Below are 13,150 nucleotides of genomic sequence, written 5' to 3'. Positions count from 1 at the left end.
GACGTCAGAGCAGCCAATCACGTGGTGACACTGCACAGATGGGATCCTGCTCCGCAGCATGCTGCTCATGTCACAGTGACTCATATTTACACCATAGTGTTGACAGTGAACCATGACAGTGACACGACTATGAATAAATCTAACTATTGCATCACATTTCAACACACGTGGAAGCTTCCATGCACTGCTGCAGTGATTTATTAACACTAATGCAGGTGGAGTTCAGGGCTGGGGACAATTACCTCTGTAATTATCCATGTTCAATTACAATTGAAATACAATTACGGTGACCGACGTTTTTTCAAATTACAATTATTTTCCAAGTCAATTGCAATTACTTAAGTTCAAATTCAATTAATCACAATTACTGATCCTTTAATAAATAACCCCATGAAACTAAACCTTACCCTTGTGTTAGCATCTCTTATGATAACAGGTTTTTTTAATAGAATTTGCATTTCCAATTACAAAGTCAATTATCTGAATCAAATTACAATTCAATTATGATTACATTTTTCCAATTACAATTATAAGGAAAATATTTGCATTTCCTGAAAAAAATGCAAGTGAGGATGCATGTGCTGTGCACACTGCATTAGCTTAACATTAGCTAGCATTAACTTAAACATTAACCTAGCAATAACATTAACATTAGCTGATCAATATTAGCATTAACCTAGCATTAGCCTAACAATATTAAGGTAGTGCTATTGCTAGGTTAATTTTAATATTATTAACACTAACCTAGCATTAGCCATTTGCCCAATATTAGCATTAACATTAACTTAACAATATAATTAACCTAGCGTTAGCACGAAACATTAGTATTAACACTAACCTACTATTAGCAATAACCCAACATTAACAGTAACCTTAACCTAGCAATAGCATTAATCTAGCATAAGCATTAACCAAACATTAACAGTAACCTAAACCTAGCAATAGCATTAGCATTAATCGAGCATAAGCATTAACCTAACATTAACACTAACCTAGCATTAGCATTTGTCTAACATTAACATATACCTAACATTAGCATTAGTCAAACATTAGAATTAACTTAGCATTAGCATTAACCTTGCATTAGCTAAACATTAACAACAAGGTTGAAAATGATTGAACGCATTAGCTGAACATGTTAAATGGATCCTCCACTGTTATTAGAAATGTGGCCTAAAACCTTAGATGAAGATCTTCTAATAAGAACATTTCAAACAAAACACATTATTTTGCTACATATTCGTTTTATTAACTTTTTAAAAAATGGGACTACTTTACCCTGTGTGCCGCCATGTTGAAATGACGTGATTAGCCCCTTTTAGTCCATTGAGTTCTATATGAGGTGAAGCATTCAGGATCATTTAGCAGCTTTTTCAGTCAAAGTGACAACTCGTGCTGCTGTGAGTTGCTCTAAAAATCAGTAAAAGTTAAAAAAACAAAAACAAAATCCCTGAGCCGGAAAAATCAGTGACCACAGGGGGCGACAGTTCCAACTCTGCAGTTTCGTAGGCGACATGAAGAAGAGAAGAAGAGTTCTGGTTGCATCAAACTGCTGCTCTGAGCTCTCAGCGTGACATCATCACTTCCACTGCTGCTCTGAACAACAGTCCAATCAGAAGCTGAGTTGAAACTGTCGCCCCTGCAGACACATTTTTTCACCTCAGAAAAGAGGTTTACATCGGGTTTTTTTTTTTTTTTTTTAAACTTTTACTGATTTTTAGAGAAACCCAAAGCAGCACAAGTTGTTTTGACAGAAAAAGCTGCTAAATGATCCTGAATGCTTCACTCCAATAGAACTCAATAGACTGAAAGGGGCTAATGGCGTTATCAATGACGTCACTTCAGGGTAAAGTAGTCCTAGATTTAAAAGTTAATAAAACAAAATAATGTGTTTAGTTAGGCATAGATCTTCTAATAATAACATTTCAAAGGTTTTAGGACACATTTATACAAACAGTGGAGGATCCATTTAAAGGTTAAATGGTTTGTAATTTGTTTACAAAGATTTGAAGCAGCTCTATGTCAATGCAGTTTCACAAAAATGTAATAACTCAAAAAGTTTCAAATTATAAAAGTACAAACATAACTTTCGGGAACTTTCTGAACGATTTGATTATTATCAATGAAAAACTGAAGAAAAAACCATAACAGTGAGGACGACTCGTGCAATTAACTATCAATTACATGATTACAATTGTAATTGAGGCCAGCCCTGGTTGTTCTGGTAAATTCTCACAGTGCGTGACCCAGTGGGGCTGCCTCAGTGAGCTGGTGTTCTGTTAGGGTGCACGAGTGCAGCAGACGCGTGACATGCTGGTTGCAGAGGGAATATGAGAGTTTCACTTGTAAAATGCAGATCTTGCCGTACTGGGTGTAGCTGCACCGCTGACACGGGGATCTGAACGGTTCCTGGAGGTGCTGTGAGGAACACCTGAGGGACGCCACCTGCAGGAACAGCAACAGCTGACTCAGCATTCCTTCTCCTGTCAGAATTCAAATGTGCTGCGGGGGGGGGGTCACAGAACTTACCTGTGTCCTGGCCCTGTGCGTGGGACACCTGCATGGCTGACGTCCCCTGGGAGAAGGCGTTGAGCACCGCCAGGCTGCCGTCAGTTAGCGTGGGCGTGGACGCGTACATGACCGTGTGAGGGCTGGGGTACATCATGTGACCTGCCACGGACGTGTGCACAGACGAAGAGACGATGGTTGCTGGGAGACTTACTGTTGCTGAGAGGACAGATGGAGGAGGGGGTGTGGGGGGGGTGGTGGGGGGGACAGGCTGTGAGTGCGTATGTGAGGCAGCAGGGGGCGCCAAGCATTCATCTACACTCAGCTAATGCCTGCTGACCAACATGGAGCCTCAACTTGTTTTTATAATGAGTCACTGAAACATACATCATTTGTGCTCTGAATCATTCAAACAATGACACATTACTGAAGACCATTAGTCATGTTTTAAATCATTAGAATCACTTTATGAACCTCTATTACTGGAACAGCTTCACTACACCAACAATGAGTAATTACAGAGGGGGTTTTCAACCTTGTGGTCACCTGGAGATAAAATAGGGCCACCTCCAATGTCATAAAAAAACCATTAAAATTGTTTTTAAATTATGGAGGGGGCAGATGAATCTGTGTACCCTTCGTTCTTTGGTTATTTCATTTCAAAACCAAATTAAAAAATAGAAAAAACCTTTGGTTTTTTGTTTTATTAATTTAAAGCCAGAAACAGGAAAATGGAAAAACCAAAAACAAGCAGCGTTTTTCAGTTTTAAAATTAAATCTGGTTCTGTTTGTGTGATATTTGGATATTTAACTAGGACAAGATCTTCATGTTTTAATCTCACCACATAGAGGGGACACACAGACGGACTCTTACTCTGCTGCGTTTGATAAAAAATGATCTTGTATCATGTTGTCCACCTCACACTGATGGTGTGTGTGTATATACACAGTATAGTGTGTGTATCGATGATGTTTCGTTAAAGAGTTATTGATGCTGGAAGCCCAAATCTGTGAATATCTACCAACTTTACCGAACAGTGTTATGGTCCAAATAGTCTCCAGATAAACTGATGACTGGGCGGATTTTGCTCCGGACATAAAAAGAAGCAACGCATAAGTCACATTACTGGTGAATTGAAACGTTATTAATACATAAATAAATCAAACAGCTTTATATGAGCTAAAACATCCACACACTGAATGAAAACATGAGCAGAAAACTGCTGAAATAAATCCTAAACAGTCCTATTGTGTGAGGAGACCTGGTCCAGGACCTGGGGTGGAAACGAGGTGCAGCCGACTTCAGTTCTCGCTCTAATGTCCCAGTAAATACTAGACAAATAGAACAAGTAAAAAAAAACAAAACGCTGCTTATCTGGTTTTTCTGCATTTCTGTTTTGGTTTTAAATCAAAAAAACAAAATAACCAGTATTTATTTGTTATATTGATTTGGTTTTTAAAACAAAATAACCAAAGAACGAAGGGTTCATTGATTCAGATGTTATAAGGTTTACATCTCTCTGCTCCTTTTCATTCTTCTTGTCTCATTTTTTAATGTGGAAGAGAAATAAATTGTATACATTTTTTAATTTAAAAAAACAAAACATATATATATATATACATACACAGGTACATCTAAAAAAAATGTGAATATCGTGAAAAATATTAATAATTGTATTTTATTTATTTTTTCAAGCCTTTATTTAAACGTTGATTATGGCTTACAGATAATGAAAACCCAAAATTTAGTGTCTCAGAAAATTTGAATATTGTGAAAAGGTTCAGTTTTGGAAAGTCATGGTGTCGCACCCTAATCAGCTAATTAACTCAAAACACCTGCAAAGGTTTCCTGAGCCTTTAAATGGTCTCAGTCTGGGTCAGTAGGCTATACAATCACGGGGAAGATTGCTGACTTGACAGATGTCCAGAAGACAGTCATTGACACCATCCATAAGGAGGGTAAGCCACAAAAGGTCATTGCTAAAGAAGCTGGTTATTCACAGAGTGCTGTGTCCAAACACATTCATAGAAAGTTGAGTGGAAGGAAAAAGTGTGGTCGGAAAAGTTGCACCAGCAAAAGGGATGACCTCAGTCTGGAGAGGATTGTCAAGCCAAATACATTAAAAAACTGGGAGCTTCATAGGGAGTGGACTGAGGATGGAGTCAGAGCAACCATGTACAGACCAATCCTAGACATGGGATATGAATGTTGCATTCCTTGTGTCAAGCCACTCAGAAGCATCTTATCTGGGCTGTGGAGGAAAACAACTGGACTGTTGCTCAGTGGTCCAAAGTCCTTTGTCAGATGTAAGTACATTTTGCATATTATTTGGAAATCAAGGTCCCAGAGTGGAGAGGCTCAGAATCCATGTTGCTTTTAGTCCAGTGTGAAGTTTCCACAGTCTGTATTGATTTGGGGCACCATGTCATCTGCTGGTGTTGGTCCACTGTGTTTTCTGAAGTCTACAGTCAGTGCAGCATCTACCAGGATATTTTAGAGCACTTCATGCTTTCTTCTACTGACAAGCTCTATGGAGATGCTGATGTCATTTTCCAGCAGGACTTGGCACCTGTCCACACTGTCAAAGGTACCAAAAGCTGGTTCAATGACCATGTTGCTACTGTGCTTGATTGGCCAGCAAACTGGCCTGACCTGAGCCCCATAGAGAATCTATGGGGTCATTTCAAGAGGAAGGTGAGAGACACCAGACCCAATAATGCAGATGACCTGAGAAGTGCCACAGGTTGATCGCCTCCATGCCACGCCCCATTGATGCAGCAGTTCATGCAAAAGGAGGCCCAACCAAGTATTGAGTGCATAGAAATGAACATACTTTTCAGAAGCCTTATATTTTTGTTTAAAATAGCCTTTTTTTTCCAAGACACTGAATTTTGGGTTTTCATCATCTGTAACCCATAAATAGCAAAATTTCAAGAAATAAAAGTTGGAATATTTCATTCTGTGTCATGAGCCTATATCATACATGGGTTTGACTTTCTAAAATGAGTGACAAAAATATTAATATTTTTCATGATGTTCTAATTTTTAGAGATGTACGTGTGTGTGTGTGTGTATGTGTATGTGTATATATATATATATATATATATATATATATATATATATAGCAAGCTCCATCAACATTCAGTGCTGCTGGCGTAGAGCCGCCACATACTGTACTGTCATACTTTATGCACTGTCATATGAGGCACAGTGCAGCGAGAGCTGTCAGGGACTCAGCCGCTCACACTGTCCCGTCTTTGGACGCATTGAGAATCACATCATCAAAAGCCAATAGCTGTAAACGAGTAGCTGTGCTCTTAATGGAAAAGAGTTGTCAGAGACTAAATGAAGACGCAGCAACAAACCTTTACAGATAATGGGTGTGTTTACAGGTAAATCAAACTCTGACCAACTTATTTCAAGTCCTGTAAATGTGAGTCATGGTCTCGTTACCGTGGCAACAGAAAAATATGTGACAACATGAGCTTTACAAAATAGCATCCATCATTTTCAACATAACTATTAAGGAAACCATTTAAAAGGAATTGGTGCGGTTATTATTCACACACTGTCTAAGATAATATTGTTCCACTTTCTAGTGTAGATGCACAGTCTCTCTAATTTGACATTTTTAAAGGTTCAACAAACCCTTGAAATTCAAGGTGTGACCAAAATCAATGACATTTTTCCATTTTAACAAACAGTTCCACACACAAATGGTACAATTAGATATAGAACAGGTTCTATGATATCACTGTTCATCATATGAGTAGCTGTGAAATTGGAATTATATTTTATTTTGGCAATCTCCAGAAAAACAAAAAACAGAAGACTCAATTGTCTAATCAGCCGAAAGGGTGTAGGTTGAAGAAAAAGCTTATACACACCTACCACACCACAAAAACAAAACAAGGCTCTCTAGATAATACCACAAAACATTTTTTACTATTTAATATTAAGTGTAAAATATAGTGTGGCAATATTTCAATTAATGGTATACTCCATCTCAGTATATACCTTTTTATTTCATTAATCGAGTCCGAATTTATATATTTATATATATTATTGCTGTCCTTGGTCAAATTGTTGCTCTTTTTTCTTATACTTACTAACGATATAGTATTTAAAAAGCAAAAGAAGGTTTGCTTTACTATGAAAAAATAAAATACATTATAGTCCAAATATTGTTTTATTGAGAAACTCAAAAAGTTATCAACTCTAGAGATGTGCGATATTACCAGCCCACACTTATTATCGGCTGATGATAGGGATAAAATGTGGCTGGGACGATATATCGTGCGACAAGACACCACAAATATTGGTTAATATCGGACAGTAGGAATGCTGAGCTTCCCATAGACTTCCGAATATTGCTCTTTTTGATTGGCCAATCCCTAAATATGCAACAGAAATGACAGACCACCATTCAATGCTTGTACATGCAATGAGTATTAGTTCTTGGTATTGGTGGACATTAACGAGTGGGTGTATATTAGGCAGCATTGGCCCAATACCAGTATGAGTATCACTGCATCTCTAGTTAATATCAATATCATCTTTCCACAGATATTGAAAAAAAATAGTAATCAGTGCAGAAATAGCACTTTCTCATAACGGAAGTTGAAGTTCACTTTAAGGTGAAAGTGGAGATAGTTATATAATGTTGGTATCTGTAAATATCAGTACTACCAAGCATCCCTTTCTGCCTACCATTACTGTAGATCCAAAAGTGGGTCATGGACCTGTACTGGGTGGGTCGAGGACAATTGGTCAAACATAAATGAATACTTAATGTCTCTCATGCTGGACTTGTCTTTTATTTTGAAAGAAACTTCTCTTTTGACAGGCTTGCTGTGAAATGCATGTGGCACAGGAAAAAACATAGATTTAAAAAAAGATTGTGTTTTCAACAGCCATTTTTGAAAAACTAAATTTGATTGGTTGAATTCTAAAAAAAAAGAAAAAAAAGGGGGGTCAAGATTTAATGAAAATTGCTAAACGTGTTGAGAACCCCTGCTGTAGATGGCACTGCTCCATAAATAATAGCACACAAGGTGTGAGACCTACCGGTGGAATTAGTGGAGGTGTGGGAGATGTCCGAGCTGCCGTCACTGTTAGACGTGACCTGTGTGTTTGGATGGACTTGGATGGCCTGGAGCTGCTGAGGGACTCCAGCTCCTGGAAACACACACACACAGCCTCTACAGTAAGTTTCACTATCACACTGTGGCTGGAAGGAGCAGTGAGGGTGCTACTGCTAACATGCTAGCTGTGTTAGTGGAATTAAAACATGTCTCCCTGCTATTAGCTCTAGGTGCAAAGTGGTGAGTCTAAGCAGAAGAAGCAGCAGAGAGCAGAGTGTGGTTAGTGCAGGCAGCATGCAGAGCAGGTCACCTGTGAGGGACACAGCAGCAGGGAAGCGGAACACAGCCTGCTGTCCCTGCTGCGCCTGTGGAGCTGTGCTCAGGGTCTGACCGTGCGGGCCCTGCAGGGCCAGAGAGTGCTGCTGCAGCTGGCTCAGAGGAATGGTGGGGGTGCCGGGGGGAAGAGAGGTGCCTGCTGCAGAGGTACACGGACACACAGGAGACACCTTAGTTACAAACGGGCAGCAAAGATGAGAAATTATCATTTCCACGTTTGGAGAAATGACAAGTCACTGCAGAGCTGCAGGGAGCGCACTCACAGTAAAACACACACACTATAAACAGTTTAATCTGTGCATCTAATCAAATGAGATTAAATATCTTTACACATCTATTAACTTCAGTGAAAAACTATATGGGAATCCATCTGTGCACATGTGAATGCGTGATCAGCTGATGTTTACACACTCATTACAGTACCATGGAATCACACTGCGTTTTTAACACTAAACTACATGTTTAATCAACAAAACCCTTTGCAAAAGATTGATTTGTTTACTCATGTCCCAGCGTTACTGGTGCAAGGTTTAACCCTTTAATGCATCAGTATAACGTGCACTTAGTCCCTGCATGTCTTTACATGTACAATCATCTCTGAGGTATACAGAAAATACTCTGCAGTACCACTGCACCACACTAATAATCACGTTACTGAATAACTAACGGAAGTTAAAGTTTCATCAATGGTTACTTTATCCCGCTTTAAGGTGCTCATGAACTGTAAAACAGCACAGATTGTTTCCGTTCTGTCCCATCAAAGAGACTAGTGAACAAATGGCAGGCATTATTTTCAGAGCATCACCCTGAAGTTCCACCCTGACATTTGCTCATATAATGCACAGACAGTTGCTGCGGTGGGGGGAGGGGGAGTTGATCCAGCTGGTGCTGCTTGCCATGTGCCAGGCAGGTGAAGAGGAGCAGACATGAAAGAGATAAGACGTGCACGTGTACGTGCTTGTGTGCATTCATGCCTTCCTGCGTGTGTGTGTGACAGCATAGCCATACTGTCACAGTAAAACAGGGACCCATGTACAGAGCCCCCTCATTGTCCTATAAGCTGCAGGGCAGAGACAACGTAACAACTTAGTGACACTTCAGACAATTAAATACACATTCACATGATGAACATGTGCTTGTTCACATTTGACTGATCACTAATTCCTTCACACAGAACTTAAACAATAAGCTCAGCGAGCTAGCAGGACTTTATGGTGAATTGACTTGATATATTTAGCGCTTTTATTGCTGCTAAAGTATTCCTAAAACACCAAACAACACATTCACCAATGGGACAGAGCTGCCATAGGAAGCAAATTCAAGGACACTTTAACACAGACCGGTGTAGCCTTGGGATCAAACCCACAACTTCTCGATTGTAAAACGACTGCTCGGCCCCCTGGTGCCACCCAGTTCTCATATAAGGTCAATTTTAAAGGGATCCTCCACTGTTTTTTTTTTACAAATATGGCCTAAAAGCTTTGAAACATTTTTATCAGAAAATCTATGCCTAACAAAACACATTATTTTGGAACATATTTGTTTTATTAACTTTTAAAACTGGGACTACGAACAGGGTAAAATAGTCCCAGTTTTAAAAGTTAATAAAATAAATATGGTGCAAAATAATGCATTTTTTTTTAGACAGATCTTCTAATAAGGACATTTCAAAGGCTTTAGGCCACATTTATACAAACAGTGGAGGATCCCTTTAAATACAATATAAATAAAGTATAAATTTGTTACCATTAGTCCAAATATTTGTTTTAAATTGAACGAGAACAAGACACTCGGTTGAACGCCAAACCTTTCTGTGGAGAAATTGCATGTTCTCTAAGCTAGCATTGGTTTTGGCCAGTTTCCTCTCCCAGTCCAAAAACATTCATGACGCATAATTTTGCACTGGTGCTATTCATGCTGGACATTTTTACATAATTTACACATTGTTTTGGTCATTTTTCATTAACTAAACAAAAGGAACCCTATTGTTCTGAGATCATTGTCACTATTAAACTGCTAAGCACTGGACATACAGTATGCAGAGTGTGAACTATATCAAACACTTGTAACTGCTCCTGTGAGCTACTGTTCCTAACCTTTGTATCAATGTAAACTTCTTTAATAAAGGGTCACGTCTAGATCTGGAACACTGTGTCAGGAGGCTTCACCACTAACCAATCACACCTCAAGTAGCCCATCCCTCATTAAGTATGCATGACTAATTAGGGACCATTGTTTAGCAGCTCTATAGTGCACCCCTCATCTAATTATTCCTGTCCTCCACTGGCAATCAAAGGGCCGGTGGACAGCCTATCCTGCTCCCTGGGGGGGGGGGGTGAGGGGGATGATAAATAGCAGCTGAGTGATGTAAACAGTTTGAAGACAGCGGTCGGCTTGAGAAGAAGGCTAGGGTCACAATGCAGTGCTATTCAAATTCTAATCAGATAACCTCTGCACCATGGATCAATCATTAAGACAGAAGTTGTTCAAAGTGGAAAATATGAAGTACAACAACAAAGTGATACACTTGGTTTAGGATTGTACATCCCTAGATAACATACCGGGCATGAAAGTGAAGCCACTGGGTAGTTGCATGACCCCCGTGGAGCCGCTGGTGGTCTTGAGCACGGTTCCGTTAGCGCTGATGTTGCTGTTGGCCGATACAGGGGCTAAGTAGTTAGTGATGGGAAACGAAGGTCCACTGCTGACCTGCATGGTGGTGGAAGTAGTGGGCACTGTGGGCTGGGAGCTGCTGGTGGAGCCTGGTAGGCTGGCAACTGTGAACGTTGGCTTCAATGTGTCCTGTAAGAGAAACTGATCAGAGTGAGTCCAACACAGCAATACCACATAATATTAGCATTAATCATGAACACACTGTTTACATAGGTACTTATCAATGGAATAATACCAGTTTGCAGGGTAGCTGTCACTGTTAGTGTGGAAATCAGTAAATTAAAAGCTCTTTGGAGTCATTTAAAGGGTGAAAAAAAAACCCATAAAATCCACAATACAATACAGTTTTCATTATCAGCAGATTTGGGCAATACATTAAAAAAGCTCAAGCACACTTTAGAAAAACAAAAACTAAAAAGGTGGAAAATTATAAAATTACTATCCATCTACCAACTCAATTATGATTAAGGTGGGCAGCAATTAAAATTAATAATTTTCCCCATAAAACTAAACCATCGCCATGTGTTAGCATTCCTTATGATAACGAATCAATTTTGACCCATGTCTAAAATCAGCTGTAAAATACTATAAAACAGCAATTCTCAAATGATGGGTCGGGACCCAAAAGTGAGTCGCATATCTGTACTGGGTGGGTCGTGGAAAGCTGGTAAAAAATAAATACCTAATGTCTCATGTTGGACTAGTCTATTATTTTGAAAGAAACTTTTATTTTGAAAGGCACGCTGTGAAATGCATGTTGCTCAGGAAAATTAATGTTTTAAAAAACGATCATATATGTGTGTTTTCAAAAGCCATTTTTGAAAAACTAAATTCATTTCGTTGAATTCTAAAAAATAAAAATTAAAAAGTGGGTCGCGATTTTAATGACCTTGGCAAAATGTGGGTCCCAGGTTGAGACCAGTTGGTCTGAATCATATCAAAATCAAGACCAACAAATAGTTACACGTTCACAGAGAACAGATGATCAGCTGTTATATTCAGCCAGACTTTGTATGATGTCACTGTACAATTCAGCACCCCATATCAGTTTCACGGCATATATGATTTCATATAAACCTCATGTAAATCTAAATGTAACTTCATATTGTGAATGTATGCAAATAGAGATTTCTTACTAGAGAAAGTCAAACAAACTGATGAGCTGCAAACCTCAGCTTCAGAACATAACACCTAAAACAACACCATTAATGGGCCTTTTCCTATAGAGGAGGAGGTGAACCCACTAATTCCTCCAGCATTGCAGGGATCAATGAATAGCTGACAGAAACCAGAGCACTTTTTAATAGTCACGGGGAAAATGGCATAAACAAGGCAGCGAAACAGGCTGAGACTCGCTTAATTGCATCCACATGTAAAACACAAAGTGGTTTCTCGCAATAGGTTGAGCTTCTAATAAATCAGGACTCATTTATTTTGTATTATCGAAAGGCAACTCAGGACTAATTGGAAAGCATATTAAATACTGTTAAACGACTTCCACTTAATGACATTTTTTAAACACCAGTGTGTATGATAAAAAATAAAATAAAATATACAGTACATAAAAACTAAACTTTTGGTTATAAACCAACAAATGAACATGTATTTTCTTCTACAGAATTTTTACAGGTGTAGGTGGGCCAAGTTATTAAAATTTGCAAACAATAGAGAAATGTGAGCGTGAAACAAGCTGAAAGACAAAATGATGTGTTCTCTGAATCCTACAGATCCTTCATCATCTTACATCGCCACGGCTTACATTTTAAATTGCAGTTTGTAAAGTGACCATGACAACCAACCCTGAGATATGTTTCATACATTGTGAATCATGAAGGGATGATGAGTGCAAAAAGTAAAGATATAAAGAAGAAGCGGTGCATAAACTAATGCGAGCGTCCATTGGAGGATCATAATGTGTTGGTGAGTGGGCTGCATAGTAACAGCAAGGTGGGCGTCATGCTGAGACTAAAAAACAACTAAACCACACACCTACACAATGATTTCATCACATAATACTGTTGTACACTAAAAAGTGTAAATGTTTGCACTTTGTGTACAACAGTCTTAAGGATTTAAAAAAAAAAAATACAATAACTAGTAGTGTACAGTAAAGATTCCTTTAGCCAAAGTGAGTAAGGGGAAAAAAAACCTGGAAAATATCTTTGAAATTTCCAGTATAGCTCAAAATGTCATTGTCATATTTAAAGGAGGACATTTGTTGAGTACTCCATGTTTTACCATCTGCTGTTGTTGTAACATGCAAAGAAAAAAAACAACCTGGAATTAGCAACCATGGCATTGCTCATACTCAAACTTATAAAAATGTTCTTCCAACTATTCATTCTCCATTTCTGCTAAACAATGAATTAAATGGCAACAGTTAGATATATGCACAACAGTTACAATAGCTGTTGGATAGAACCGAGAAACAGATGTGGCCTTCAGCTATTCAGAACTTTTAGACCACATCACTGCAATAGTTTCTCCAAACTGAATCTGTTTATTCATTAACACAGTGATGCCAATAACACATAAAATGAAATGATGT

At 38.7% G+C, this 13,150-nt stretch overlaps 1 protein-coding gene across 9 annotated transcripts in view; it reads right to left on the bottom strand.

The window, feature by feature from the left end:
* Positions 1-13,150, bottom strand: part of srfb (serum response factor b) — a 49,605-nt gene that overhangs the window by 13,134 nt on the left and 23,321 nt on the right. For 3 of the 9 annotated variants that reach the window (XR_003675583.1, XR_003675584.1, XR_003675585.1), the window contains exons 3-7: positions 10,491-10,743; positions 7,904-8,068; positions 7,577-7,687; positions 2,530-2,727; positions 2,344-2,445 (exon numbers count right to left, since the gene is read on the bottom strand). Coding sequence is in view for 2 of the 9 variants with exons in the window: in XM_028467930.1 (XP_028323731.1) it covers positions 2,369-2,445; positions 2,530-2,727; positions 7,577-7,687; positions 7,904-8,068; positions 10,491-10,743 (804 nt within the window). In the remaining 7 variants the exon portion in view is untranslated. The remainder of the gene's footprint in view (positions 1-2,343; positions 2,446-2,529; positions 2,728-7,576; positions 7,688-7,903; positions 8,069-10,490; positions 10,744-13,150) is intronic. The other 6 variants (XR_003675582.1, XM_028467930.1, XM_028467931.1 and 3 more) reach the window with 4 other exon arrangements.

This window comes from Gouania willdenowi, chromosome 15 (assembly GCF_900634775.1).
Source record: "Gouania willdenowi chromosome 15, fGouWil2.1, whole genome shotgun sequence".
NCBI lineage: Eukaryota > Metazoa > Chordata > Actinopteri > Blenniiformes > Gobiesocidae > Gouania > Gouania willdenowi.
Note: the sequence above shows the minus strand (reverse complement) of the source record. Positions and strands in the feature narration are given on the sequence as shown.